This window comes from Sceloporus occidentalis, unplaced genomic scaffold (genome assembly GCF_023333645.1).
Source record: "Sceloporus occidentalis isolate IW3139 unplaced genomic scaffold, rSceOcc1.0.p SCAF_30, whole genome shotgun sequence".
Classification (NCBI taxonomy): domain Eukaryota; kingdom Metazoa; phylum Chordata; class Lepidosauria; order Squamata; family Phrynosomatidae; genus Sceloporus; species Sceloporus occidentalis.
Genome location: NW_028317010.1, coordinates 4,381,792 through 4,408,946, shown reverse-complemented (window position 1 = coordinate 4,408,946; position 27,155 = coordinate 4,381,792). Strand labels below are relative to the sequence as shown.

Below are 27,155 nucleotides of genomic sequence, written 5' to 3'. Positions count from 1 at the left end.
ACAATGAAGCCGGTAAGTTAGTTGGCGTCATTCGTATGTTATGATTAACGCTTCTTGTTTATGAGCAGCTCGGAACGTTTAGTTGGTGGGATTCACTTTTAATACTTACAGTGCGGATAATTCTTATAGGGACCTTTGAACAGGACACCGACTCCGCACGTTAATGCAGTGCGTTTATGGGGGCTTGTATTATTCCCAATTAGTCGCAATCGGAGATGTCCAAGACGCGTGAGAGTCTGAGAATTACTGAGTGGGAGTCGCATCTACCGAGAAGGCTCTAAGGAGTAAAGTGATGGCACTAAATCGGTTACGGAGTTAAATAATCGCATGACAGATCTGCCAACTAAAATCACTAATTTGATCTCACTTTCTTTCAGTACCTATACCTTTATCAGACATTACTTGAAATGGATATCTGTCATCCTGAAACACAAGCCAACCTTACATAGATATTAGTTATAAAGAGCGCCAGCAGATTCTGTAGCGATATTACAATTAGTAATTAGATTAGTGTGAGAATTAAAATGAACGAGTTTGGACAACAGGTACAAAATGGCCTTGTTCATGCAGTCTGTTAGGTTGTGGGAGGATACAATGGAAGGAAAGTCCTCTCAAATGCGTTGGGTATAGAGCAGGACCATGTTAGTCGTAGAAAAGGAGATCAAATTTGGTAGAGATGATGCCTGTATATAACTGAAGTATAATTGATGGCGTCCAAGACTGTCTACTCTTCAGGTGTATCATCTGTATGAAGAAGAGACCTAGATAGTCTTGAAAGTTTGCAGTCTACTTATGCTTAAGTTAACCAGTAACATATCTTTGCCAAATTTTCTCTCAAATGACTTGGTAATATAGCATCCCACAAACATATAGCCCCACTAAATAGGATTGTATATTGACGTATTGAGCGATTTAATAAGCGTTCTTCAGAAACAAAAAATACAATAGTGATAAAATATGAACCTGATGTGGAAACTACAGCCGCGCAGCTGTAGTGACCGTTACCTGTGGTCTAACAATTGCCGCCACTGATTGGCTGCTCAGTGGCAGGAAAACACTCATTGAAATCACGTTGGGGTCTCATCAGTCCCCCACAGCGTTGCCAGAGCTGGAGGCTACTGTCAGTGGGTATATCACGTGCCAAGCAGGAAAAAAAATTGCAATAAATCCAATGCATTATGCTGAGGATTCAATAATATCCCACCATGCGTTTGCAGGTGGAAGCCCTGAGCATATGTATTAAAAAGCCTGCAATGAGCGAAGTGTTCTTTGTGCCCAGTTGTGTTAAAAAACACGTTCCCCAGTAAAGAGTCCATAACCAGAACACAAATTCCACTCCGAATGGTATTAGTGTTAATTTTATGCCGTATTTGTTTTAGAGTTGATTTGGGTTCAAAGCTGACCTATCTTTATTTTTAGAGACGAAATCGGAAGCAAGCTCCAAGTTTCCGCAAGCTGCTAAAAACCAGCAAGATCAAACTTGATAACAAGTTAAAAAACAAGCAGTATAAGCAGGAGAGTTCTTTAAAGAAACGCAGGAAAGAGCAGAAGAAACTCCGGGAAGCTGTGCGAGATGTTTCCTCCAAGACCCCGGTGCCACTGGATCGGCCACACAAGAAGCTTTCAGGTATTAAATCATATCGATACTTTTGTTGGTGGCAAATATCACAATAGACATTAAAAATGTACCAGTACAGAACCTTCTATATCTACCTTGCTCATACATGCTATATTCCAGTGTATAATCCTTGGTTTCTTGTCCAAGCTGTGTCTATGGGAAAATAGTGGGCCTACTTTAGCCCAAAACATTATAGCACACAGTAGTTACTAGCGTAGCTCATGGAGCGCTCTTAGTTACTTATTGGTTCCAGTCTAGGATTGCTCTTTTTAATGATTTTATCTTCTGTGTGATCTTCAGCTGTTGAAGAGCATGAGCAAGATGATGATGCCCTCCCCTTGGACATGATTGACGAGGATGACTTGCAGCTAATGAAAGAAATGGCTCAGAGAGCGTCGTTCCTGACCCGAGACCTATCGTACAGGTTTGATGAATTATTTGCATTTTTCTGCAGCCTGAATACCACCAAGTCTTATGTCATAAGTAATATGATGACCAGGAATTCGCATGAAGCTTATTGGTGTGAAAAACCATAAGGGTGTACAAACACACAATACTTAAAGGTTTTTAAATAGAAAACAGCTATTTCTCTAGCCCACTGGGAATTGGGTAGATAAGCAAAAAAACCGTATAAATGTATTTTACTTTTCAGAAGTAAATGGCTAAATGATAACCATCTGTTTTGCCAGTGAGCCAATCCATGCCAACAAAAGAAAACAGGAGAATGTGATTGATAAGTATGAGAAGATGCCAAGGCGGATGAAAATGGAGTCAGAGAAAGAAGTCATCCACCTCCTGCCCATCAAAGATAAAAGTGGTATCGTTCCCCAGAGCATTGAGAAGCCAGGTACTCTGCTCCACTGTCACCCTTTTAAGAAATCTGTTCCGAGTTGTCCTGTAAGGCTTGTGTGTCTAAGGTTGGACGCAGGGCAAGAAATCAGGGATTTGTCTCTTCCTAGCTGAACTGCTCTTGGACGAGTTTGCTTTTTGATTTCATTAAACCTTCAGGACAGAGATGGACGCAGCATCATTGCTCCTTATTTGGCACTTATTAAAATGTTCACCTCTAAGCTTCTTGCTGCCAACCCATGATTCAAGGTCGTCCGGCCATGGAAGCCCTCTCTGGATGTTCTTAATAGTACTGGCTGGTGCAAAGCTCAGGCGAGGTCCGTCTGATTGTTTTTCTTGGGCTAGTATGATATGCAAATTTTTCTTTTGTATTACTCCATGTGAGCCAAGTATTTCTTCTAAATATATTGCTCATGGGTGTGGATTTACCACAGGGTTTGCTATCAGAGTTTATTCTTGGTTGAGATAGCTGCGATTATTTATTCATTTATCTACCACTCCGAGTAGTAATGTATAGAGTAAGGGTTTAGTGTCTGACATCCCTACCATGCAAGAATGTGTATTAGGGGGATCTGTGAGTACTTTTAAAATGTGTTCTTCCAGAACAGAGCACTAACTGGACACAGAATTTGCAGCCATAGTGCCAAATCGTCTTTCTTCCGCCATGAATTTCTTGCCGCTGTCAGTCAGTGGCACAAAAGTGTTTCCAATGAAATCAGTATGTGAGCATATCACGGCCACCGAGATAATGTCTGGTTGAATATATCTCCTGCACGATGTTTTGCTGGGGTTTGTGGAAAGGACCAAATGCATAAATGGAGGAGACTTTCAGAATCCCCAACGCATTTGGAAAACTGACGATGCATCACGTAAAGGGAACACTTGGCTGTGCGCATCAGACTATGAGATAGAGCGTCCCTTATATATATAACTATATTATTTAGGGCTAATTCAGTTCTTGCTGTGCAGACATGTCTGGGTTGGCCTTTAGGTTAACTGTAATGTGTCGGCTCACAGACAAACACACATTCGTGTATAAATCCCGTATGTAATCCACAATATCACTCAACCTAACAGAACCTGTTTTCTGCAGTTGTTCAAACTGAGGCGGAAGAGGAGGAAGAGGAGATGGAAGTTCAGGAATCTGGAGGTAATCTTAGAAGTCAATCAGACAGACTTTCTTTCTGTGTTCTGGGAGACATTTATTTTTATATCTTCTTGTTCCTATGTTTTTAGAAGAACCCGAAGAGCCACAGCGTGTATTTACCACGGAGGAGCTGCTGCATCAGAGGAGAGCCAAGCTGGAGGAGCGGAAGACCCAGATTGCTACGTTGGCTTCTTCTGTTCTCGCAGATCCGGAGAACAGTGTGAGTGGTTTGTATTATCTGCTAACAAATCAAGATGAACCGATACTTTAATGTGGAAATCTGCTGAGCCTCATCCCAGCGGGAATGCTAACTAGATAAACCCCAGTGGCACAGCACAGTATTTCTACAAAGTAATAAAAATAGTTTCTATGGTCTATATTTAATGTTTTTATATAAGACGCAAACATTTATACAACGCAAACGCCAAGAAAGTAATCCATTTATAAAACTTCTGTAGAGGACTCTCTAAGTCTCATGGTTTTTGCTTTTAAGTTCATTATCTTGCATTTTATATTAAAATTAGAGGGTCAGAGGCTTAGATGTAATGTTGGGAAGTTTTACTTTACTGTGATAGTGTTAGATAAGTGGAACGGTCTTTCAGCAGAAGTGGTAAAGGCTTATTCAGTGAAGTGATTTAAACATGCATGGAATAGGCATAAAGCTGTCCTAAATTTAAAACTTGATGAAGAGCTGATTAAGGTTTGAGTCTCAGTCATCAGTTGAAAACAGGCAGACTGTATGGGCCGAATGGTTCTTATCTGCCATCAGATTATCTGTTTATATTAGCGCTTTGTGCTCTGTTGTTTGTTAATTAGCAGTAATCTCAGTGATGTTTATTTCTGGGCGTTTTGACCCAGACTCCATGCATTGTGGTGTCATCCTTGGCCCATTTCTCCTGCATAGTCAATAAGCGATAAGATTTTCACTAATTTATCTTTGCGTTATACAGGCCAAACCCAGGAGTCATAGGTTCTGAGAACATCAATCCGCAGTCATGTAGTCTAGATTGACAGTTTCACCTGGTATGTTATAGGGAGAGCATCTACCCAAACTCATAATAAAAACAAAAGGCTGGCTCCATTAGAAGGCTGGGACATTACGTGCCACCCTGTCATACAGACTCTTGTAAGTGGAACAGCAGCCCAGCAAAAAGTGGTAGATGGTAATAGGGTAAGGGAACATAAACATGGTATTAGCAATCCTTAATACATGATTAGATCAAGGACTGATGAGTCTTTAAAGCAAACAAACAAAAACAGGCAGGCTGCTTTCTTATTGAACTGTAAAACTTAAAGTAATATGTTCTTGGCTCTTACTGTCTTTTTCTTTTTGTAACGCTTCCATAAAACAGATTAAAAAGCTGAAAGAACTGAGGTCCATGCTGATGGAACAAGACCCTACCGTGGCTGTGACTGTCAGGAAACTTGTTCTTATATCACTTATGGAAGTTTTTAAAGACATTGCACCAGCCTACAAGATTCGACCTCTAACAGAAGAGGAAAAGGCGACGAGAGTAAGAATTTCATGTAACTGTTGTATACCCATCACTATAGTAACTTTGCTTTGAAGCTTGTGGGGGGATGAAATACGTTTTGTATGTTCCTGTACCTTTTTGCCCCAAGAGCACCCACCCACAATCATGCTTTGCATGTCGATCTAGACACTATAAATCCCTTTACTACTGTCTATAAGAATGGGAAGAGTGTGTTTGCAATAAGCTTACAGCTGTGGTGTAGGGGCTGCCCTGGGCATGACCTAGGGCAGTGCCCCCAGCTGACGCCCTCTTTGGCATCCTGAATACACAGTGTACATTGCCTTTTCATGTAATTAATGGAGAATGTGCAGAGCTAGCACATCCTCCACAGCGTAAATAGGCCGCTTGGGGAGATCAAATATCTCCCTTGTAACTGACCCATTGTGCATTTGCACACCGGAGTGCTTGATCACCCGAGAGGGCATTCTGCTCCCCAGTTTTGTAACAGGGCGACTGCCACCCCTGGATCTGCCGTCCCAGACCTACAGATGGCCTAGGTCAGTACATATCAATGGCTTACAGCTGTGTGCAAACAGGAGATTCTGCAGCTGCTGTGATGTCACATTGTAGGTATTGGAACTCTCCGGTTAAATGAATGATCTTTTCATTATGGCAGTGAGGTTGCTAGCAAAGGTGCAAGTCAGAAGATAACATGGAGCATGTTAAAATGTAACTGTGCAATAATCTGCAGTACTACTGTGATACAATAGATCATTCTTTAGGATTGTAAATAAATAAAGGTCGCCGTCTGCAGTCTTTTTCACAACATGAGTGTGCATTGGTTCCATTGAGTTTAACAGGAGTGATTTCCTGCCAGTGATTGGCAGCTTCAAGTTGCCAAAGCTGGCATAAATAGCAACGCACAAAGAGGTAGTGTGCTGGAGCTGAAGATAAGTGGACTTTACATTTCTACAGATGTAAAGAATAGATATTGAAGTACTAACAGTGTGCTTTAATGTCCATTCTTCGTTAGTATGGTTCACTATACTGTCCTTTTTAAAAGCTCTTACCTTTTAGGATGGATAAAGTACAATAGTTTGGAAGTTATACATTTACTTTTACGTCTGCATCTGTTTATGGTACACACATAATTATGTATAGTTGGAGTTCTGAGTGTGTGCCTCTAGGAAAACCACGTTTAGAGGATTCCCTGAATTCAACTTTCAAAATAATTTGTCTTTACATCCATGGGAAAAGCTTGGATGTCTTGATGGCGCTCTCTCCAAGTGAGATATAAGTGGAATGGAATGTTTGATATCGTTTTGCAGCAGGGGAATTCTAGAGAACGCAGAAAGCTACTAAAACAATTCCAAATCAGTGTTTATCAGTCACAGTGTAATCGGTCAAGCACTATCCACAACAATGCGGTTTATTGGCCAACTTATAACTGTCCTGTAGTTTGTCCAAATCCCTGGATCTTCTCTCATTGTACCTTTTAGGGCAGTGTTCTTCAAACATTTTATCCATGACCCTAGCATCTGTAACATACTCATCATCCCATTGGCGTATTTAAATGACACGGAGGGTAACTTTTGGTTCATGAGAGAGGCCGGTAACTTGCCGTATCAAATATACTTATATTTAAATAACACTGTTTGTATTTCACTGCCCCAAAGTATTTGGATCAGCAAATAGTGTTAAATGCTATTGTATGGTGAGGGCCAAGTACTTCTACCAGGTACTCCAAAGCTCAAGTTCGAATAACCTTGTTCTAGTAGAAATTCACAAATAGGGTTATCTGTTCATATGCATGGTACTTGGTACTTTTTGTTCCAGCAAATCATTAAACAGTGGTGTGGTTTTTTTTGTTAGTTTCTTTAGTTAGTCATTGAAGGATTTCCTTTTTTTCTGTAGTTATAACTCATGACAATTAACCAATGTCTAATATTTAATACGTTACTCCAAAAAGGATCCTTTTAACATATGTAGATGCTTCTTGAAGCCATTCTAGTTCAGGAATTATGATGGAGCAATGAAGAGGTAGCAGACTTGGTTTATTAAAGGTGCGCTTGTGAGCGGAACCACTCAAAGTTTGGCTGTACCTATTGATTGACACATTGGTCTCTTTAGTAAGTGTGACAGGGATCAAACAAGTGAGGTTGATTTATTACCCTGGGCACATCATCCCTTTAAATTTACACGTTGTCCCTTTTGCAAATTCATGGAGGAATTCTTCCGAATCCCCACTCCGCAAATGCGTTTGCCCCTTTCCAATCCTCCCAGCTAGATGCTGTGGCTGAACACATCTCATGGTCTACTCACCTGCAGTCAGGTGCTGCGCTGGCTCGGCGAACACTGTGGGGATCTGGGAATGCTCTCCTGCCGCTGATTGGCTGCGTCAAGCAGCCAATGAGTAGCAAGAATCATTGTACCACAGAGGAAGATGGCAGCTGCTGCAGTTTTCTTTCCCTTCCGCTTGTATATTAAAGTACCCAGCCTTCCTTAGTGGGTCTACCCGGCACAATATTGTGATTTCTATTGCATATTGTCTAAACTTTGTTCCACTTTTTTTTTTTAATTTTTTTTTCTTCCTGGAAAACAGGTAAAGAAAGAAACTCAGAAACTCAGGGAGTTTGAAGAAGGTTTAGTCAGCCAGTACAAGTTTTATTTGGAAAATTTGGAGCAGACAATAAAAGGTAATTTTTTTAATGATCTTTCTTGCCAATAAATATGCTCTTTTTGTGTTTAAAGTAAGAATTTTACACATTAAAACTTGTTTTCATAATAACAAAGTGGATATATCTTTAACTGATCCTACACTTTTGTTATCCTTGGAGACTGGAAGCAAATGAAGGCCAAGAAAAGTGAGGTGGTCTCACTAAAGTCTTACAAAGGGTTGGCGGAGGTGGCAGTGAAATGCTTATGTGAGCTGATGATATCGTTGTCGCATTTCAACTTCCACAATAATATCATCATTTTAGTTGTTCCTCTCATCAATGACAAATCCAAGCAGGTGAGGCTTTTGTTTCTTCTCTCACATTTTTGTAATTTACTTTTTCTGTCTGTTCTTAGCGCCTTCCTAGATTTTCTTTTCCCCTTTGAAGATAGCAAAGGGATGCAACCATTTAAAATACTTTATCATTTAGGGTTAATAATAATAATCTCCTAAAGAGATATTTTACCCCCCAAAAAACCCACACCCAGTCACATTTTATTATGTGAACGGGGAAAAAATATACCAACCCCACGTGGGAAAGCAAAACATAAAAGAGATAATAAAATTTTTTTACGTTCCCAGTAACTGCAGCAGCCCAGAGAACACTCCTCTTAGGAAATCAATTTGCACGGCTTGGGGCGCATATACATGGGAAAAGAAAAAAAAATAATACAATAGTGCAATATGTATGGACAAAAAAAATAAATTGCACTCACAAACATGTAGTGTATAGAAAGCCAATCAGAGATAGTAGTACGATTTTCTTCTTTAATATCTTCTTTAAAATTCTAAAATGATGACAGAGACTCCAATAATGCAATATTATTATAATAATTCAAATAAAATACAAAATTGCACTTACGAGTGTTTGCACAACTGATGTTATGCTCAAGCACTTAAAGGAAAAGATGAGATCCTCCATGTACCAAGCTGGATAACCTGGATAGTCTCAACGCGTTTCGCCAAAGAACATGTTTGGCTTCCTCAGGAGAGTTTTAAAATTTAGTTTAAAAAGCTTGCTTTCTATAGAAACCGAAAACCCAATAGCAAAAAAATATCTTTTGTTTTCCCATGTATATGCGCCGCAAGCCATGCAAATACATTTTATTATGTGGTCTGTTTATTAAGGCTTAGTTATCTAGCGAAGTAAACAAAATATTTAACAAGCTGGAAAGATCAGTCCTGCATGTCTCACAAAGGAAAAAAAAGATTCAAGGTAGTTCAGATGTGGCTTAAACAGAAGAAAAGTTTTGCCCTTTAGTCGACATAATTGGGAAGTTGTATGATCCGATGCTTGTAAAAACCTCCATTATTCAAAAACAGGGAAATTCCTGATTAGACAGATATTCAACTTGTGCCCAAGAATTTTATATTCCGTTATCGGTTTCCAGATGCCTTGCTACGTAATCCTCATATCAGTGTGGCAGTAGCGGTAGTAGCAGACTTTTCTCCTGCTGCTAGGGGGCAGTATTGTGCTGCATCGGCACTGCGGTGCAGCTAATTGGCTTCACTTTTTGAAAAGAAACATGTGCAGGTCACGTTCCAGGAATGTGCGTTTAGGGACCTTTACGATTATTGCATCAATAAGTGCTGTCCTCATGTTATCTTATAAACTGAAAGCTTCATCTGCTGTTTAATATTGTGGTGTAACTGAAAATGTATGGTGTCCTCTGATGCCTTATCTGGTTTAAAAAAACATAAAAGAATAATTCCATGATGTCTCTCTCTCGCTCTTCCTATGTTTCATGTCAGAACAGTCTTCAATGTACCAACATTACTCCATAGCCGTTTAGTGCTCTACATTGCCCATATGAACTGTAATTATAGTCAGCAGATTGATAATTGTCCACAGATCACGTATGATATCACAAACCGTTGGTAGATCGCTGTTATGGGGAAGTGGCCTTCAATTATGTTGTCTAATGATTGTGTTTTGGACATTTAAATACAGTTCAAATGCCAAAAACATTTGCAACAGACCTGACCCATTGAACTCAGACGGGGAAACTGTCCCTCATCCGGGCCCCCCAAGCCCTGAGTTTGATGAACATCCCCTTTAATTAATAATGACTGCTTAGTGAATAGCCCTCAAACTGCATCTAGGCCCAGTGCATCAGGTTTACATAACAAACTTAGAACCCAAATGTGCTGGCTGTTTCTATTCCTTTTTTCTTATGTATCTTAGAATTTCTTTGTTTAACTGTGTTGTTTATGGGCTACGTAAAAGGGGCTTGGGTAGTAAAATAACACAAAAGCTTAAAATAATAAGGTAATATCTTGCAAGTGATCACCTTTTTTGTAAACCATTGTTCAGATTGCAGATATCTGCATGGAGGCGGTGAAAAAGCTTTTCAGACACGATAAGGTTGGCCACGCTTCCCTGGCCGCCGTGAAAATCATTTCCGGCTTGGTGAAGAGCAGGAACTACGACGTTCGCCCGGAGGTAAAGCAATGCCACGAGTTCTTTCTTTGGTTCTTTCCATTGTTATGTGCTGAAGCAGCAGAGGGCAAAGGTCAATGTTCTGATGAAATCCTTATAATACAAATAATTTACACAATACCATGCCAAGATCAGTTATTAATGTATATTCTGTTATAAAATCGTAATGTTAAACTTTTCAACCCCTTCTTGAATCCACTTAATGATTTCCGCTATCGTTGTGTTTATCTTGTTCTCACCCCTAGGGATATTATTACTGTTTAATTATAATAACCGTGGAAGAAGCCTGTTGATTCACACACTGGTATCTTTACTGTTGAGACTATGTGCCAAGCAACTATGCCAGATTTGCACTTGTTATGACACGGGATTTCATCGGAATTCTGAATACACGCGAATGTGGGGTTGAAATGCCGGGCTTGTGCCTGAAAGTGTTGTGTAGCACCTTCATGCAACTTTCATCTAATTAACAGGTACTCAACATCTTGCTTCACTTACGGATCAAGGAGGTAGAAGTTAAGAAAGATGCAGAGGATATTATTCGAAAACAAAAGATTATGACTTACAAAGATAAGAAGAAGAATCTCTCAAGAATGCAGAGAAAGGTAAAAAATAAAAATTGTCATTTTTGGAAAACTGCTTCTATTGGATGATACTTCATTTTAAGAATGCTATGTAATTAAAGGGGCCTCACCAGAGTGGAAACGCAAAATAACCCTAGAAAGAATCATGGGCGTATGCTTAAAATTTAGTTTTATTGTGACCTGGGGACCTCTGAGGTTCCAAAGGCTTATGTGCCTCTACACATTTTCTATGTTTGTAAGGGCAAGTGTGAGCCGGTATTAGTGTGTGTAAGGGAAAGCGTGAATGTGCTTGTATATGCGTATGCGTAGACTTTTGTAACGGCAATGTATGAGTATTTTCACAGTCTATCCCTACTATTACTGTTTTCGAGCTAAAGGGACTGGAATGATTCACTCTAGCAGATGGGGCACTATTTAGTAATTTCAATTTAAAAAAAGTTGTCCTTCCCGGAGTCCAGCAACTGTGAAAATGTCCGCTATGAAGCATTTTTGTGGCTATCCTTGGTTAAAGTGAGCGCGTATCAGTGTACAGGGTTAAGATGTATGTCTGTCAGTATACAGGGTTAGAATAAGGTGGGTGGTGTGACCATGTACAAGTTAAACTCTTCACAGTATGTCAACGTGCAGTGTTAGACTGTGTGTCCGCATATAATGTGTATAAGGGCAGTGTAGTGCACAGTGCTACAATGTGTGTGGGGTGTTAAAATGAATGAGTGTGTGTGGGGGGGGGTGTTAAAATGAGTGTGTGTGGGGTGTTAGAATGAATGAATGAGTGTGTGGGGTGTTAGAATGAATGAGTGTGTGGTGGGTGTTAGAATGAATGAGTGTGTGGGGTGTAAGTGTTCATATCTTTCTTCCCTACTCCTTCAGTTATTGAAAGGATCAATCTCAGTAAAATTAAATGACCACAAGTGCCCCACGTGCAGTCCAAAAGCACCATGAAGTTAATTTGTGGGCCTTAATACTTGCTGATTTCATTCCCCAATATAATTATTTTTGTGAACTGGTGTATGGTGTAGACACAGCTCTCTTGCACACCTGCACTAGTGAGTAAGCTTGCACACTCATAGAAGCACTTCCAGTTTAGTCACGGAGCCAATCAAATGTATCCTAGCAAAACATTGGTGTTCGGATGGCATATATATGATTATCTGCTGCTACTCCCATTTATTTCTGCTAAGCCCGTGTCAGAAGTATACTGCAGTCTGCTCCCTGCTGTCATTACGAGGTAATAACTAACGAATGTCTGGAGTACACTGCTGTTCGTGCAACATGGACTCCAATATACATTTAACACAAATGTGGAACTGAGGTGTTTGTTGCCCAACAAATATCTCCTCTATCAACATTAAAACGTTACCCATATTCTGTACGAACACTGCCGTCTGTAAAGTGGGTGGACGAACATGAGGCTTGTTGCCCAATATCAGCTAAAAGATCGAGTTGCTGAGCCTACTGAAAAGCTACTGCGGTGCAATTGTTTGGAATGCAGGAAAACCTCAGCAGTCCTATTCTTAAAGAGGAAAATACAATACACCAGAAGTAAGGGTTAGTAGTTAGTAGATCAGTAGATTTGGTTTGAAATCTTGGCGTGGAAAAGAAACGTGGTCAATTGCTGTGTGTTCACAACCTGTGTAAATCATGGAGGTGTTTTTTCAGCTACATCTGCATTTATTCCACCTCGCCCTCCTAACATTGCACGTATTCCTCCTTTCAGTGGAAGAAAGCGGAAGAGAAACTGGAGCGAGAGCTACTGGAAGCCGAGGCTTCGGAAAACAAGGAGAAGAAGCTGAAGCTGGTAAGATTGTCACAAAATCAAAGCTTGACAGTTTATTGTACAGCTGTGGATTACATGGCCATAGTCACCCACAGACAGTAGTATACGGTCACACTCAGATTCCTATATAAAACTAGGCTAAACATGAACACCGTGACGTGCTGCCGGTGAACTGTTTGGTCTGAACCAGCTGTCGGCACATTCATTTTACTTTATTCTAAAGATCAATTATGATTTGTGCCATAAAAAAACCTTCCATGCTGGTTCCTGGTACATGCGATGGCGGCTCCATGTCCGTGCTGCAGAATATGCAGCCTTGTAGGATAAGGTCGCTGGATTTCTAGCAGTGTGAAGGAGTTGAGATGTCCGTGAATAGACCTCGTCGTTTTATCTTCAGCCGATGTTTGCTCATTTTTCCTTTGCTCTGCTGAGGAGAGGCTGGATGAGGGTGACAGATATTTTGTTAATGGGAAAGTTGATTACACTGCCGGATCCAAAGGGTTACTTGCAGTAAAGATTGCTTTTCCCAAAAATAATTCACTAATGGATTTTTTTTTTGAATTTTCCCACAGCATACAGAGACATTGAACATTGTTTTTTTAACCTACTTCAGAATACTGAAGAGAGCTCAGAAATCTGTTCTGCTTCCTGCTGTTTTGGAAGGTCTTGCAAAGTAAGGATATTTGTTTTGTTTTTGGGCCAATCTGTGTATCTGTGGAATATGACTTTCTATGCAAAAAAAGGTCTTTACACTTCCAAGATAAAGGTGGCTTTTTTAAATTGCCCATTAGAACAGTGGGCAATCAAAACGCAGACACCCATTATATATATATATATATATATATGATTATATATAATATAATATATAAATAAAAAATGTCAAATTGTTGTAATTTGAATCCCGTGAAATACATTATTTACTTATAACCAAAATAATAATACTTTTGCAAAACACAGATCAGAAAGTGTATATTTGTTATTTATTTCATGTAGATAGCCCCTTATTGTAAAAATAAAATAAAAAATAAAAAAATATTTAAAGGATTCAGCTCAATTCCTGTATTTTCTTAAATTTTCAATCGTCCAGTCATTGATTACTAAACTTTTCCCAAACATTTTAGGTTTGCCCATTTAATCAACGTGGAATTTTTTGATGATCTCATCGCAGTCCTTAATAATCTCATCGATTCTGGTGTAAGTATAACCCACTTTTTGGGTAAACATAATAGAGCAATTCTTGGTGTCTATAATATGTTTCTCTTATTTCTGGATTTAATGTTTAGGTATAAAAAGTTGTCAATGCATTCAATTATGTATTGTTCAGTTGCATGTCTTATTGCTAGACAACAAAGTTCAAACTTTCATTTTGTCCTTGTCCAGTTGATTCAGAAGAGAGTTAAAAACTCCCACAGTCAAATGAGAATCTAAATTCTCACTGGATCAACAAGCTATGATTAACCTCTTCATGCCCCTATAGACATACAGTTATGTCCACAAAAAAGGTGGCAGGATGTCCCTTAGGATGTATCTTTGCATGGGAGATCAGACTCTTAGCAAAAGCCAATTGAGCGCCGATATACCACTGCAATATGAATGCCTGATTGCGTGATGGGGCATTTCCTTTCAATAGGTGTCAATGCTGACACGCATAAGAAAGTCACTGAATGAGAATATAGACTCAGCAGGATCTGTGATACTTCACCTGCTGGCTGATGGCACACATTGTGAAGCACCGCTTCCTAATCAGTTTAAATCATCCATAACATAATGACCACCTGCCTAATATTGTGTAGGCCCCCCTTTTGTTGCCAAAACAGCCCTGATCTGTCAAGGTGTGGACTCCACTAGACTTCTGAAGGTGTGCTGTGGTATCTGCAGATCCTCGCACTCCTGTAAGTTGCGAGGTGGTGCCAGTGGGGATCGGACTTGTTTGTCCAGCACATCCCACAAATGCTCAATTGGATTGAGATCTGGGGAATTTGGAGGCCAAGTCAACACCTTAAACTCATTGCTGTGTTCCTCAAACCATTCCTGAATTACTTTGCTCTGTGGCAGGGAGCATTATGTTGCTGAAAGAGCTCAGTGGCATTAAGGAATACCGTGTTCCTATTGGAACAGGAACTAAAGGCACCACAAATACTATGCAAAGGAGCGTTTATCAGAATGAAGTTGCTTTTATAGTGTACATATCCAAGCACATTGCTGCGAGTTATACAATGATGCGTTGGCATAAAGTAACAGGTGGCTATTATCACATTGCCAGCTTATTAAATCTATTCAATATACTGCTGATCTTCCCTTAACCTATACTATATAATTCCAGACAGTGTTTTCATTTCTAGATTTCCATCTTAATACCACATGCTGATATGATTTACTATCAAACGGAGATAAACCATGTCATGTTAATATTTTTTGTTTATTAACTACGACTCTGATTCAAGCAATATTTTCTTTTAATAAAATATACATTAACAGTGGAAGAAACTGCAGCCAGGCTGTTACAAATATTCATATTAAATGATGTCCCTTGGCATCTAGCAACTCAAGGTTCTTGGATTCTGACTTTATGGGGTGTTCTTGTCTCCTTTTTATGAGGTTGTGTAAGGGTATGGTGCCAGGTGCCGAGTGATCTCGCAGTTTTAAATAAACACCATGACCTTTTTTCAGAGATCATTGAAGCAAATCAGAGATAGTTTCCATGAAAATCATTTGTTTACATAAATACACCAAAATCTTTATGGCTGACCAGCTTGTCCGTAACACGATATCTAAGAATGTAGGGGCTGGTGGTCATCTCTACGTTAATAGAGGGCAGTGGTGGAGTTACACACAGCTCCCTTCCTAACAGATTAAGGTGACGGTGTGGTTTTGCAGCAGAGGGTGGCTCTGTAGAACCAACAAGTACTGGAAGGACCTCGCTGTCCTATTTGGCCAGTGTAAGGATTTACATGTTCTTTGATGCAGTTCCTTACAGAGATCTTTAATCGTATCCTGAATGTGACCGCCTGTGGAAAAATGGCACCCTTAGCCTTGCCCTCTGGTGGTTTGATTCTTCTTTGTTTCTTTTGTCTGCATGACATGTAAGTAAGACAATGTCTGGTTTGTCCAAGTCAGCATTGTTGTTATCCCTGGAATTCAGGATATGCTGCCGGCTTTCATGGGAATTTTAGACAGCTGTGAGTTTGGGTTGCCTTTAGTTTTGCATTTGTCCTCCCCAAAGTCTGTATATCTGTAATTGTTCTATTCAGAGCCGGCCTTAGGTGTTCTGGCACCCTGTGCGGACTACTCCTCTGGCGCCCCCCCATCCCAAAAAAAGAAAGGTATAAAAATTTGTAACAAAACTCCCCTTTCTCACTATCTATCCCCCTGTATCACTATCTACCACCTCTGCCCCTTCTCACTGACCCCCCTCTGCCCCTTCCCCTTACTTACCTTGTTGAGTCCTGCGGCGGGAGTGGGAGGCGTCCGTCTTCCCATGGTGCGCGCTTCACAGCTGAGCGCCGGAATATTCTGGCGCTCAGCATGAAACGCGGCACCGCGATGGAGTCACGGAGAGTGAGGGGCGCCGAGCGGTTGCTGGAAACTTCACAAGCGACCGCTCGGCGCCCCTGCCCAGGACATAAATGAAAACGTTGTTTTTTTTGTTTGTTTTAACTTTATTTAACATCCTCGATGTTAAATAAAGTTAAAAAAGTTATTTAACATCGAGGATGTTAAATAAAGTTAAAAAAAAAAAAAAAACCCTGATGTTTTAATTTAGTTGCAGAGGGGGCGGACCCAGCAACGGCGGCAGATCGCGTGGCGGCGCCCCCTGGAGTGTGGCGCCCTGTGCGGTCGCACAGGTCGCACACCCCAAAGGCCGGCCCTGGTTATATTGTCCCAAAGTAGGCAGGATGCAAAATGAATGGCAGGTATGTTTCTGTCACTGGCGCATCAAGCAGAATTGTAGGCAAATGTATGGATCTACAGAAAATAAGATTCTAAATGTTTTGCTTTAACTTCTTTGAGCTATCATCATTCAGCACTGCCTGCAAACAACTATTTACAGGTGGCTGCCTCCTTTGTACGAGTGAAAAATAAGGTTTAACTAGCCATTTTATGCTCTTCTTTCACACATGTAATTGCGAGCGCCAGTTCTTCAGCCAATTGTCTGTATAGAATGATTTTAAAGAACTACCTTTTCTTTTCTTGCAGGATCTTAACTACAGGGAGAGTCTGCATTGTGTTCAAACGGCATTTAATATCCTTTCTGGTCAAGGTAAGGCTTTCTTTACGAGTTTATTTCACATTAATGAGGCTGAGACAGCTCTCTCTAAATAGGTTTCTGGCACATTCCGCAATTGTTCTGCTTAAAAAGGAATCTATCATGGAATTAAAAGATACAGCAGAAATAAATGCAAGGTTTATTCTTAAATGTTTTCTTTAATCCCTATGTGTAGGAATTGAATAGCCTGTTTTAAGAACTACCCCTCTGTCTCACACAAGAGGCTTGTGATTGTAAGTGGCTATAGTCTCAGGGTGGCCTGTACTCACTCCATGGGCTACAGAACCTTGCTTGGGTATCCAATGAGATGAGATCAGTAAGTGCCATTGTTGGAACAACAAATCTTGTTTGATACCCAAGTTTGGCCGACAGGAGAAGTACCGAGGGGGTCACACGATGTGGAAGTGAAACATTACATGTTATGGATCGAGGTGAGACATTTCTCGTTTCGAATGACAGGACCTTGCGTTCCTACCGGAAAGTAAACTTGCAACGTGTATCCAGCTCTCATAAGCATGGAAGTGTAAGGTGACCCTGACCGTTTTGAATTGCAGCAAATATGGAATTTATTGCGTTTTTATGCAATTAAAATGATGAAAATAAGTAGGGAAGTAGACTCTTCTACTTTTCATAATGTTACGAACATTACAATATACTTTTTTCGTCTTCTCAACAGGTGATGTTCTCAACATTGATCCCCTAAAATTCTATACTCACCTCTATAAAACATTATTTGGACTTCACGCAGGTAACTTATGTTTTTATCTGTTTGTTCTTGTAGTACACTAACCCGTGAAACATTTGACTGCAGATATTATTATTTTCTATAATGCCATCATATTCCGCAGCGCTAAGAAACATTTCGCCCATAGTCTGCCCATTTCTTCCTGATGTAAAGACCTTTAAACAGTGTTGGTCTTGGATTCAGGATAGCTTCACGCCTACCCCATGTATGTTTAAATTATTTGCTGCTATCGCCTCTGCTGGAAGGCTGTTCCTTATATTACCTCTATCTAATAATACATCCATGGACAGCAGTAACCGTCCGTATCTATTCAGCTGTTCAGAAAAAGTGGTTTTTTAGCCTTTTAGTGTTTTTTTGCACGTTGGGGAAATACGCAACAGACTGCTGCCCCGTAGTTAAAAACTTTAAAATGTTCTGATATTTATAATCAGTGCCTGGGTTGTTTGAAAAAGTGTCTCTGCAGTGTGGTTTCCTCCACGGGATACATCTAAAAAACTGAGTTTAATTGTGGATCACTAAAAGGCTCGCTCCATTTCCGCTGTAGAATAATAATATGGGATTTCCCATCTGCTCTGCTCAGTTGTCTCTTTGGAAGATGCTTGGAGCCAAAGGAATACAATTGAGTTATTTCTCATGACCTTTCACTCTGGAGATGTCCCGCAAGTCATGATTCTATCCTCTCATTACGCTATCCTTGCCCGTAAATCAAATGGATTGTTGTGAAACTAATCCCGGTACCCCGGGGATTTCAGTACGGACGGCTAGTGCGTGGTGATCACGGGCTGCAAGTAATGCATTTAGACAAAATGTAATAAAGCGGTAGGTAGGATTGCTCCAAAGTGAAGTATTTCGCAAATTGGGCTGTTTAACCTGTTAATGGCCAGCGGAATGCAAGCAACCACCTCTTAAGTATTGTGACCGTTCCATAGAAGTAAAATATTAGCGGTCCAGAATAGTTGAAATATTTGTTTAAATATAATTTTTAAAAAATCCCACAGACAGGATCATGTGGGTGGCAGGTTTTACTGAAATGACTCATTGTGCGATGTTTTATGATTACAGAGAGTATGTGGGGTCTATTTTTTTTTTTTACTTTTAAGTAGTAGAGACTGCATTCTTCAGCTGGTCTACTCTTCAGATAAAAAGATCTGTATCATCCGAGGCAGCCAGCCCAAGGTTCAAGTTTGCAACGGATTTAGGGAAAAATACGCCATACTGAGTGCTGCACAGATGCAGAGCTATGATATCCCCGCTGCTCCTTTTGTGACCATTGCTGTGTTTGTGAGATCAGATGTTCTAGAATTAGCTTTTGTAGAAATTAACACTGTACCTATATATAATAACCTTACCGTACATTAAATTATTGCCGAAGCCTCCGGGTATTTCCACACCGACGTGCCTGTTAGCAGCAATTCAGTTGAAATGCAAATGTTGGGGGTTGCAGTGCCAATTAATTAAAATGTACAAGGCTTGTCAAAACACCGGACTTTCACTAGAGAAACTCATTCCTTGTATATAGTATTTAGTATAGTGCTTTACTTTCTGTAGTCCTGTTATAGGGCAGCTCCACCGGCTATCCCCTGTTTAGTAGTTTTTGTTCCAGACAAATGAAATGCATCATTTATTCTTGTCTTTTGTGTATTTCTTGAGTCATAACAATGCTATGGTTGCAGGTGTTACCAATGACGACACTTTGATAGCACTTCAGTGCATGGAAGTGATGCTCACCAAACGCAGGAAGCAAGTATCCCAGCAGAGAGCGCTTGCATTCTTAAAGCGCCTTTCTACGCTAGCCCTGCACGTCCTCCCAAATTCATGCATTGGGATCTTGGCCACCAACAGAGGAGTTATGCAAGTAAGGACCATACGATGCCATCTATATACTGTGGCCGAACCCAACTTTCAAAGTATTCAGGGTAACTAGCAGATGTTAAATTAGTATGGAGGGAGCAAAGCTTTAGGGCAGTGTAAGTAAAAAGAAAGTTGCTCGCACAGCCGGGCCCCTGCAGAAGTCTTCGAGTGAGAGATCTGCAGTTCAGGTAAGGGGGTGGGGGAGGGTTTTTGTGATTGTGTGAAGTATGTGTGATTAATGGAATGAATGAGTATTTAAATGCTTGTGAATGTGTGTGTGTGATAGCATGGATGTGTAAGGGGGGTGGTGGTGGTAGCATGGCATAGAGAGGCCGTACTCACACTCCTATCATCCCCAGGTTCCAGCATGTACTGGCTGCCTTGGCTTGATAGGAGTGTGATTGCTGTTTATATATATATATATATATATACTGCTATCTCCAGAAATGCCTTTTAACCCCCTATATGCCACTCTGCCCCATGATATGCCTTAACCCCCTATATGCCAGAGTGGCATATAGGGGGTTAAGGCATATCATGGGGCAGAGTGGCATATAGGAGGGTATAAGACATTTCTGGAGGCAGAGTGGCAAATAGGGGGTATAAGGCATTTCTGGGGGCAGATGTGCATAACTGGGGCGCAGGTTGGCAAATAAAAGGAAATAAAAAAAATATTTTTCTCAATCATAGCTTTTATTAAATATGAAAAAATTGTTTACATGAATTAATATTTACTAGTAAAACTTTTTTTCCTATAGGGTAGTCTTATATTCAGGCTTTTTGTTTTTTTCCTAAATAAATATTTAGATTTTGGGGGGTCGTCTTATAATCGAGCAAATACGGTATATTCGCTTGTACTTTCAGACATTCCCCAAAACAGACATCCTTCTAGACAATGAGTCTCAAGGCAGCGGCATCTACCTACCAGAACTTGAAGAACCAGAATACTGCAATGCCCAGAATACTGCATTGTGGGAGCTTCACTGCTTACAGGCAAGTTATTATTCCATACCGTATATTCTATGCGATATAAGCTCTAGTTGTCTATATGTTTTGTCTGCGTTGATCGACACAGCAGGTGACATTGGAGATTCAGGTTTTCTTTTTGCAAGGTGTATAATGTTCCTTGCGTTAACCCAGTTAACTTGTGCCAAGTAGATTTTAATTACAAGATGACCTTTGTGATGGACATTTTGACATTAATGTGAAAATGCCAGCCAGTGAATGATTTATCTTCTGTATCGCCGTGTGAATTGCAAAGCTATTCAGGCCGCTAACCAGAAAATGTGTCCGGCTTGTCTTAAAAAGAAAAAAAAATGTACATTTTACAATTTCATATCTGTCCGTGTGTTGTGTGAAAGTTGTGACCCAGTAAAGATGAAATCCAAGACATGAAGCCATCCAAAAGCATTACATAAGCCAGCGCTTATCACTGTAATCCTGTGGCTTTAGGCTTGGATCGAGCTGTAAATGTGTTTTATGATGGGACTCGGCGATAATGTGTTACTGTAGTTTAGCATTTGGCATATTTATGTGGCTATGTACAATCTATATAAAACCAAAATATATCATGTATTAAAACTTTATAAACATAAATGAACATTTCTCAACTCCAGAGTCTTGAATTAAGATTGTTTTCATCTCAATATTAAATATTTTTTATTTGAAGTGTTTTTTTGTGACTTTCAGAGGCATTATCATCCTGTAGTACGAGTGTTTGCAGCTCACCTTTGTGCCGGGGCACCATCTGAAGGATCGGAAGCTCTCAGGCCAGAATTAAGTCGCAAGTAAGGCGATATGTTAAGTTACTCACCAATTGGAATCCATTTTAAACTTGCGATCTTTGTTTTGTCTTTTTTATGTTACTACATTGTACAGTGCTGCAAAACACTATAGCACCATATAAATCTATAAATACTACCTTAATAATTTGGTGTCTGGATCTCAGACTGGAACTTCTGACCTCCACATTACAAATCGAACTTTTTGACTATATCTTCTGCTAGAAAACCATTGCCTACAACGTTGTATTTCAAAGTTCAGGACAAACACATTCCAACTATAGTTCTTATACAGTCATTACTGCTTAGAACAGGCAAATTGTTCCTTTTATGTTGTTGGCAAGAAGCCTTCAATAATGTAGCTTAAGCAGCTAGTAACATTTGTCACCTCCTAAGCTGCAACGCCTCGGTATTGAGACATTCAGAGACTCCAAAAACCCACCTCAGGGCGTGCTGTGACCGCTCAGGAGAGCGGTTGTGAGAGATGTTGCCTCTCGCAAGATGGCTGCACCCATGAAAATATATTCTCCAGACCTTTCTGAGAACGCTTTCCTTGTCACCCCCTCCATCATTCAAATGTTAAATTGTTGATTGGTTCAGGTAACATTTGAATGTTGGGTGAAGAGACTGTTTACTCAACATCCTAATCCTAGCCTTCATTATGTTAGTTTCTAAACAGAGTATCTCCAAAAAATTATATCAAATAAGATGTTATTGAGCAGTACACTGGATCGTTGTTCACAACGGTTTCTGGTCTAATCCTCAGGAACCGCCATTCATATTTCCTCTCATCAGAAGTCTCTAGCCCCCTTTTTTTTTTTTTTTTTTTTAAAGGAAAAGATGCCTTTTAATTATACTAAAATCATTCATTACATTACAATTAATCCTGTATAACAGTCTGTTCTTAAATATTATGCAGGTCTACAGAGGAACTTTTTGCAAGTTTCTCTATTAATGGGATGACGTTTAATCCTCCTGTTTCAGAATCTGTTCACAAGAAAAAGGTATTTACATCATCTGGAGACATATATATTCGGATTAAGGCATTCTGCCCCTATAAGATATTGTTCCTTTTATCTGAATTTTATATCTTTTTTTTTTTCTTTACAGGCTAAGGTTAAAGTTTATAATCTGGCAGAAGATTTACATGAGTTAATTCAGACACACCTTGAAAAGGTACCTGCGGCACAGCTGGACTTTTCATCGCATTTGAAGGCACAGGCTACTTGATTCATGTTGGACTGATGACATCTAGGTTGTATGAAAAATTCTATTTAAAGCTATTTGTTGAAAGGGAAAAAGGACCCCATGCCAATCAAATCGGGAATAGCGCTGGTTATCTTTCTACTTACATCAGGATTTAAATTTGAAGACGGAAAAGAACCCAGGTGTGAAAGCAAAAACCTAAAATAAAATGTCTTATTGGGTAAAGTGCTTGGCGACTGGCCTCCACTTGCAGACAAATGTTTGATTGTTATTATAAAAGTAAAAAAAGGATTTTTATATGCTATTTTATTATTCCTCAGTCTACACAGGATCTGATCAATAAACCTTAGCAGAGACGTGACACAATCCATATTTATTTTCAAGATATACAAATACAACAGTGTTTCAAGTCTCCATACATTAAGTAGTCTTGATGAAGAATATGTTTTACAAATCCAACAAGATCTCACAACTGGCACAAAAAGTCAGATATAGTAACACTTTAGGACATGCATAAATTAGGCACAATCAAGACAAAAATGACAAATGCACAAAGCAACACATTTACAATGAAATACTCAGTCATCTGTTACACATGATCTGAACAGTAATGTGCGGGATGCTGAGTGGAAATAGTTTACGGGCCGCTTTATGATCTCACAGATACGCATCAAGTGTGCGAAAGTTTTTTATGGAGTGGCTTTCCTCTTACGCTTCTACATTGTTTTCAGAATATTCCCAGGGCAAGTTCTACACTTGGTTTAGTTTCAGGAATAGGGCACTCACCTGCTTTTGATCTACTTCATGTTTTTTTTTCCCTTTGTTAATAAATAGCAGGAACCTGCCATGTACCTGTAGGGCTAAACTTTTCCGGTAGTCATTTTTTGATTAAATGTGAACATTTTGTACTGGATAAGACGCTACTTACACAATGACTTTTTCCATCTTTAGACTCAAATACAGTTAGGATGTCTATTAATAGTGTGTAAAATTGGTTTTAGCAGCAGGGGCATACCCTTAATGAAGTATTCATATTATGTTAATCGGGGAACTCCCACCATTATTTTTTTGTTCTGTAGGTTTCATATTTATGTAGTCAGTAGGGTACCTAGCAATATGCTTACTAGGTGTCCGTTAGCTCCTATTTTCCCTGGTGTGACTTACAGGCACTAGATCCAGTGTTTGCTACAGCTGAGGGTCACCCTTCCTAGTTGGACTTTTGACACTAAGGGTCGGCAGGGATGGTGTAAGACGCACTCCATGTAAAGCAACAGTATTGTCACAAATACAGCTACATTTTGCTATTTAGGTAACAATGTGGCTTGAGTAAGGATAGCTGATGCCATTTGTGGCCTCCATATTTACACGCTTATGCCAGTCTTTGTGTGATGCAGTTGGTACCAGAAACCCCCATGCTGCGAGAATTACCTTTCCAAACAGAGGATAGTGAGTACGTCAGTGAAACACAGAAATAAATGATAGGTACTATTCATGTGACTTTTTGTGCGACAAGTATTATATCACAACCATAGAACGAATACAATTATGGTGGGCGTTATCTTGTCCCTTTTGTTCATAGCTCAGGAATATAGGTTATATATTCTAGTTCTCCAAAATGTGATTAGCAATTGTGCTAAAGAGTTTTCCTTCTTGGGCGTTTTTGTTAATTGGGGTTTAGAGCAACTAACTGGCCACAGAAGAGTTAAGTGTTGAGATGGATTGGTTGAATGAGCTCTCCACAGAATAATTGGCCCATAACATCTGCTTAATATTTTATTTCACTGTAAAATTAAACTTAAAATATTTTAGTTTTCATAAGTGTTAAAGCATACAATTTTGCTGAAAACATGTTCTAATTTCCTGGCTTCTCAGGAATAAATAACATTATAGCCAAGTAATAATCAGTGACGGCTGTACCAGTGTCATTCTGCTTTCTGTATTGACATAAAATATCAAATGAACATACAGCCTTGTACCAATTAAAGCACTAGAAATGGAAAAGCAACCGTTCAGCCAGTAATGGAAAGTGTGCCAAATACTTCACCAAATGAAATGCATTCTTCACGTGATGTGTTTAGGTTATATAGCTTAAGACAAGCATGCCTTATTTTATGATCTATACAAAATTATATATTTATATTTGTGTATAAAATCTGCAGACAGCTAAAATGTATTTAAACCTAGAATGTACCCACTGTTAAGAACTGCGTTATTCAACAAAATACGTCAATACCCCCTGGAACTATATGCCTGATTTTAATTTGCACCATCAGGGTTTAGGTTCCAGATCCTTATCCAAATAATAAAAATGTTCTGGAATACAGAGATAAAAGTGTATAAATAAATAATTAAAAAAGCACACCACCTAGCTGCTCTAATTGGTATAATTGGAGCTTTTAACTATTTGTTTAAGTGGCTGAGACCCTATTGAAAGAGGGGGGAAAAAAAAACACATCTTCCTAAAAATGTTGACCCGCACACAGAATTTGGGATTATATAGTGTAAACTAATAAATAGGGGGGATGCTTTTTTCTCCCCAAAATATCTGCTCATTTGATGTGGTCTATAGGGTTGATCGTACTAGTCTAAGAGTGCCCAAACCTTAATCTATACTCTTAATCAAGTGCAGAACGTTTCCTTGGGTATCTAAATGGACGAAAAAAATACCCTTTCTGTCCTAAACAAGCCACGCTTTGTGATTATGTCCAAGGGTTCACGTAATCTCTTATAAATGTGTGCTGCTACCTACGGCGCATGCCTTGGTATAAATTACCAATGCTGGACACGAGTATAACTGCAACGATGCGAGAGGAAAAAACCTTTTCAAATGCAAAGCATTAAGGGGTTAAAAACAAATTTACAATGACCTAAATGTCAATATACAACACGATTGCTTCAGTAAAACAAACCAAAAGGGATGGTAATAAAATGAACGTACATGGTGCGTCACGGGGAATAAATAAATTAGTGTCTGACACTCCCATGTTTTTGTTAAGGTGCAAATGATACAACTGAACAGCGCAAGCCTTTTAAATGAAACAGGTTTAGAAATACCTCGAAATAAAGTGGTAAACCAAGCAGATTAACTCGTATATGAAGGCCGCAGCTCGAGGCGTTATAAAACGACGACGAGCAATGCCTCGCATGCTTCTAAAACAGCAAGACATCTACTTGACCACACATACGTGTCTGTTACTAAAACACATTATCATACGTAAAGGATGTGACAAAGAATCCTAGTAGGTGTAGTGTCTTAATAAATTGATAAACAATAATGCTACTTATCTAAAGTAAGTAAATGTAGACAAGAAAGGCCACATCACTTATGTATGAAATCAAACACATAATGCCATTCACAATGCCTCTAAAGCACAATGAATGAAAAAGGCCCATCTCATGTGGTTGATACTGTGTAAAAATTAAACAAGCCCGTTGTGTTTCTCCTCACATTCAATATCCTGATTATCTCCAGCATCTTAACCACTGCTAAGGTGCCTTGCCATTCGCCTCTTCATCTGGCTATAGGTAGGTACCTCCGACACATGATCTGCTGACCTTTTGCAGAGAACAGCGGCGCCCGTCATAAAAGGTGAGCGCTGAGCTCCAAGAATTTTCCCACTGCGTGTATTCCAAAAGATTGTTATTTCTTGTGTCATTTTGGCAGCTTCCAATTCTTCAGTGCCAAAAAGTACCAGGCAGAAGAAGTCCTCCTACAGCAGGACGAGCGGATGCTGGGGTGCCTATTAACGGATGATGACCTTCGCTCCATTTTCGTTTTTATTTTTAACAATCCGGTACTTATATGGATACCTGAAAAACAGTTGGAGATGTGGTTACATTTGTGTAGCTAGGTTATAAAATCTATGTCACCACAGCAAAAAGAAAATGGTGTGCAAGAATATGGTTATGGATACCAGTATGTGGGCGCTGACACGATGTAATGCATTTTGAATTTATTTCACGCATTTATTGCATCTGAAGCTAACGCGTTTTTGGGGTTCATCAAGTCAGCTGTAATTTTATGTAAAATAATGTATACATCACACATAGAACAAATACTTGTTTTAACTTTGATCTGCTAAGCACTAGAAATAAATGCGTAGGTATTTATGAAATATCTTCAAAATCTTGATATTTTCTCAGTAGCCGACCAATAATGAATCTCGTTATAAAGTAACAATAGGTTTTGTTCTTCCTGCAGAGGTATTCTCAAAACAAACCGTTAAGACGTTCTGAAAGCCAACATGCGGATTAGATTCCACCATACACAAATCCAAAATAAAGACATGCAGCATAAAAATCTCATCAGATTATTACAATCAACTCTGTTCTGGATGCCAGATTTGCTTCCACACCGGTCTTTAGGTCAGACGCAGCCTATTACCGGTTTCTGGTTTGTAAATGGCAACCCTACTTACAATATTTTTATTGAACCGTTGCCTTTTTTTTTTTGTTAAGCACGGTTTAAGGTGAATTCACTATTCAAAAATAAAACTAAGTGTGTGGCCAAAGGCAGTTTTCTATTTAGGCAATATTGTTAATTCACACAAATGTCCAAAACAAGGAGGAAGCGAAAACGAACATTCACGTTGTTGCTTTTTCACTTTTACTCTCGTACTCTCATGCTCTCTCACCCGTGCACTCACACACTCCTTTCCTCTTATACTCTGTTTTTTCCCTTCACTCAAATCAGTGGAAG

The 27,155-nt window shown here is 39.5% G+C and overlaps 1 protein-coding gene across 1 annotated transcript; it reads left to right on the top strand.

Annotated features, from left to right (window-relative positions):
• The first annotated feature begins 3 nt into the window (after positions 1–3).
• Positions 4–22,480, top strand: LOC149298937 (nucleolar complex protein 3 homolog). The gene is made up of 21 exons (XM_089486937.1): positions 4–12; positions 1,420–1,627; positions 1,928–2,042; positions 2,308–2,465; positions 3,561–3,629; positions 3,704–3,834; positions 4,967–5,128; positions 7,692–7,785; positions 7,927–8,102; positions 10,120–10,248; positions 10,719–10,850; positions 12,547–12,627; positions 13,179–13,279; positions 13,728–13,800; positions 16,804–16,867; positions 17,550–17,621; positions 19,292–19,473; positions 20,334–20,462; positions 21,159–21,256; positions 22,170–22,279; positions 22,380–22,480. Exons 1-21 carry the CDS (start codon positions 4–6, stop codon positions 22,478–22,480), a joined length of 2,394 nt encoding a protein of 797 aa, XP_089343063.1.
• Positions 22,481–27,155: the final 4,675 nt, after the last annotated feature.

Bases quoted from the DNA above. Each gene is read 5' to 3' on its own strand.
- LOC149298937 (XM_089486937.1), top strand. The intron at 13,280-13,727 runs GTAAGGATATTT...CAAACATTTTAG, and splicing joins GTTTTGGAAGGTCTTGCAAA to GTTTGCCCATTTAATCAACG. The intron at 16,868-17,549 runs GTAAGGCTTTCT...TCTTCTCAACAG, and splicing joins TAATATCCTTTCTGGTCAAG to GTGATGTTCTCAACATTGAT.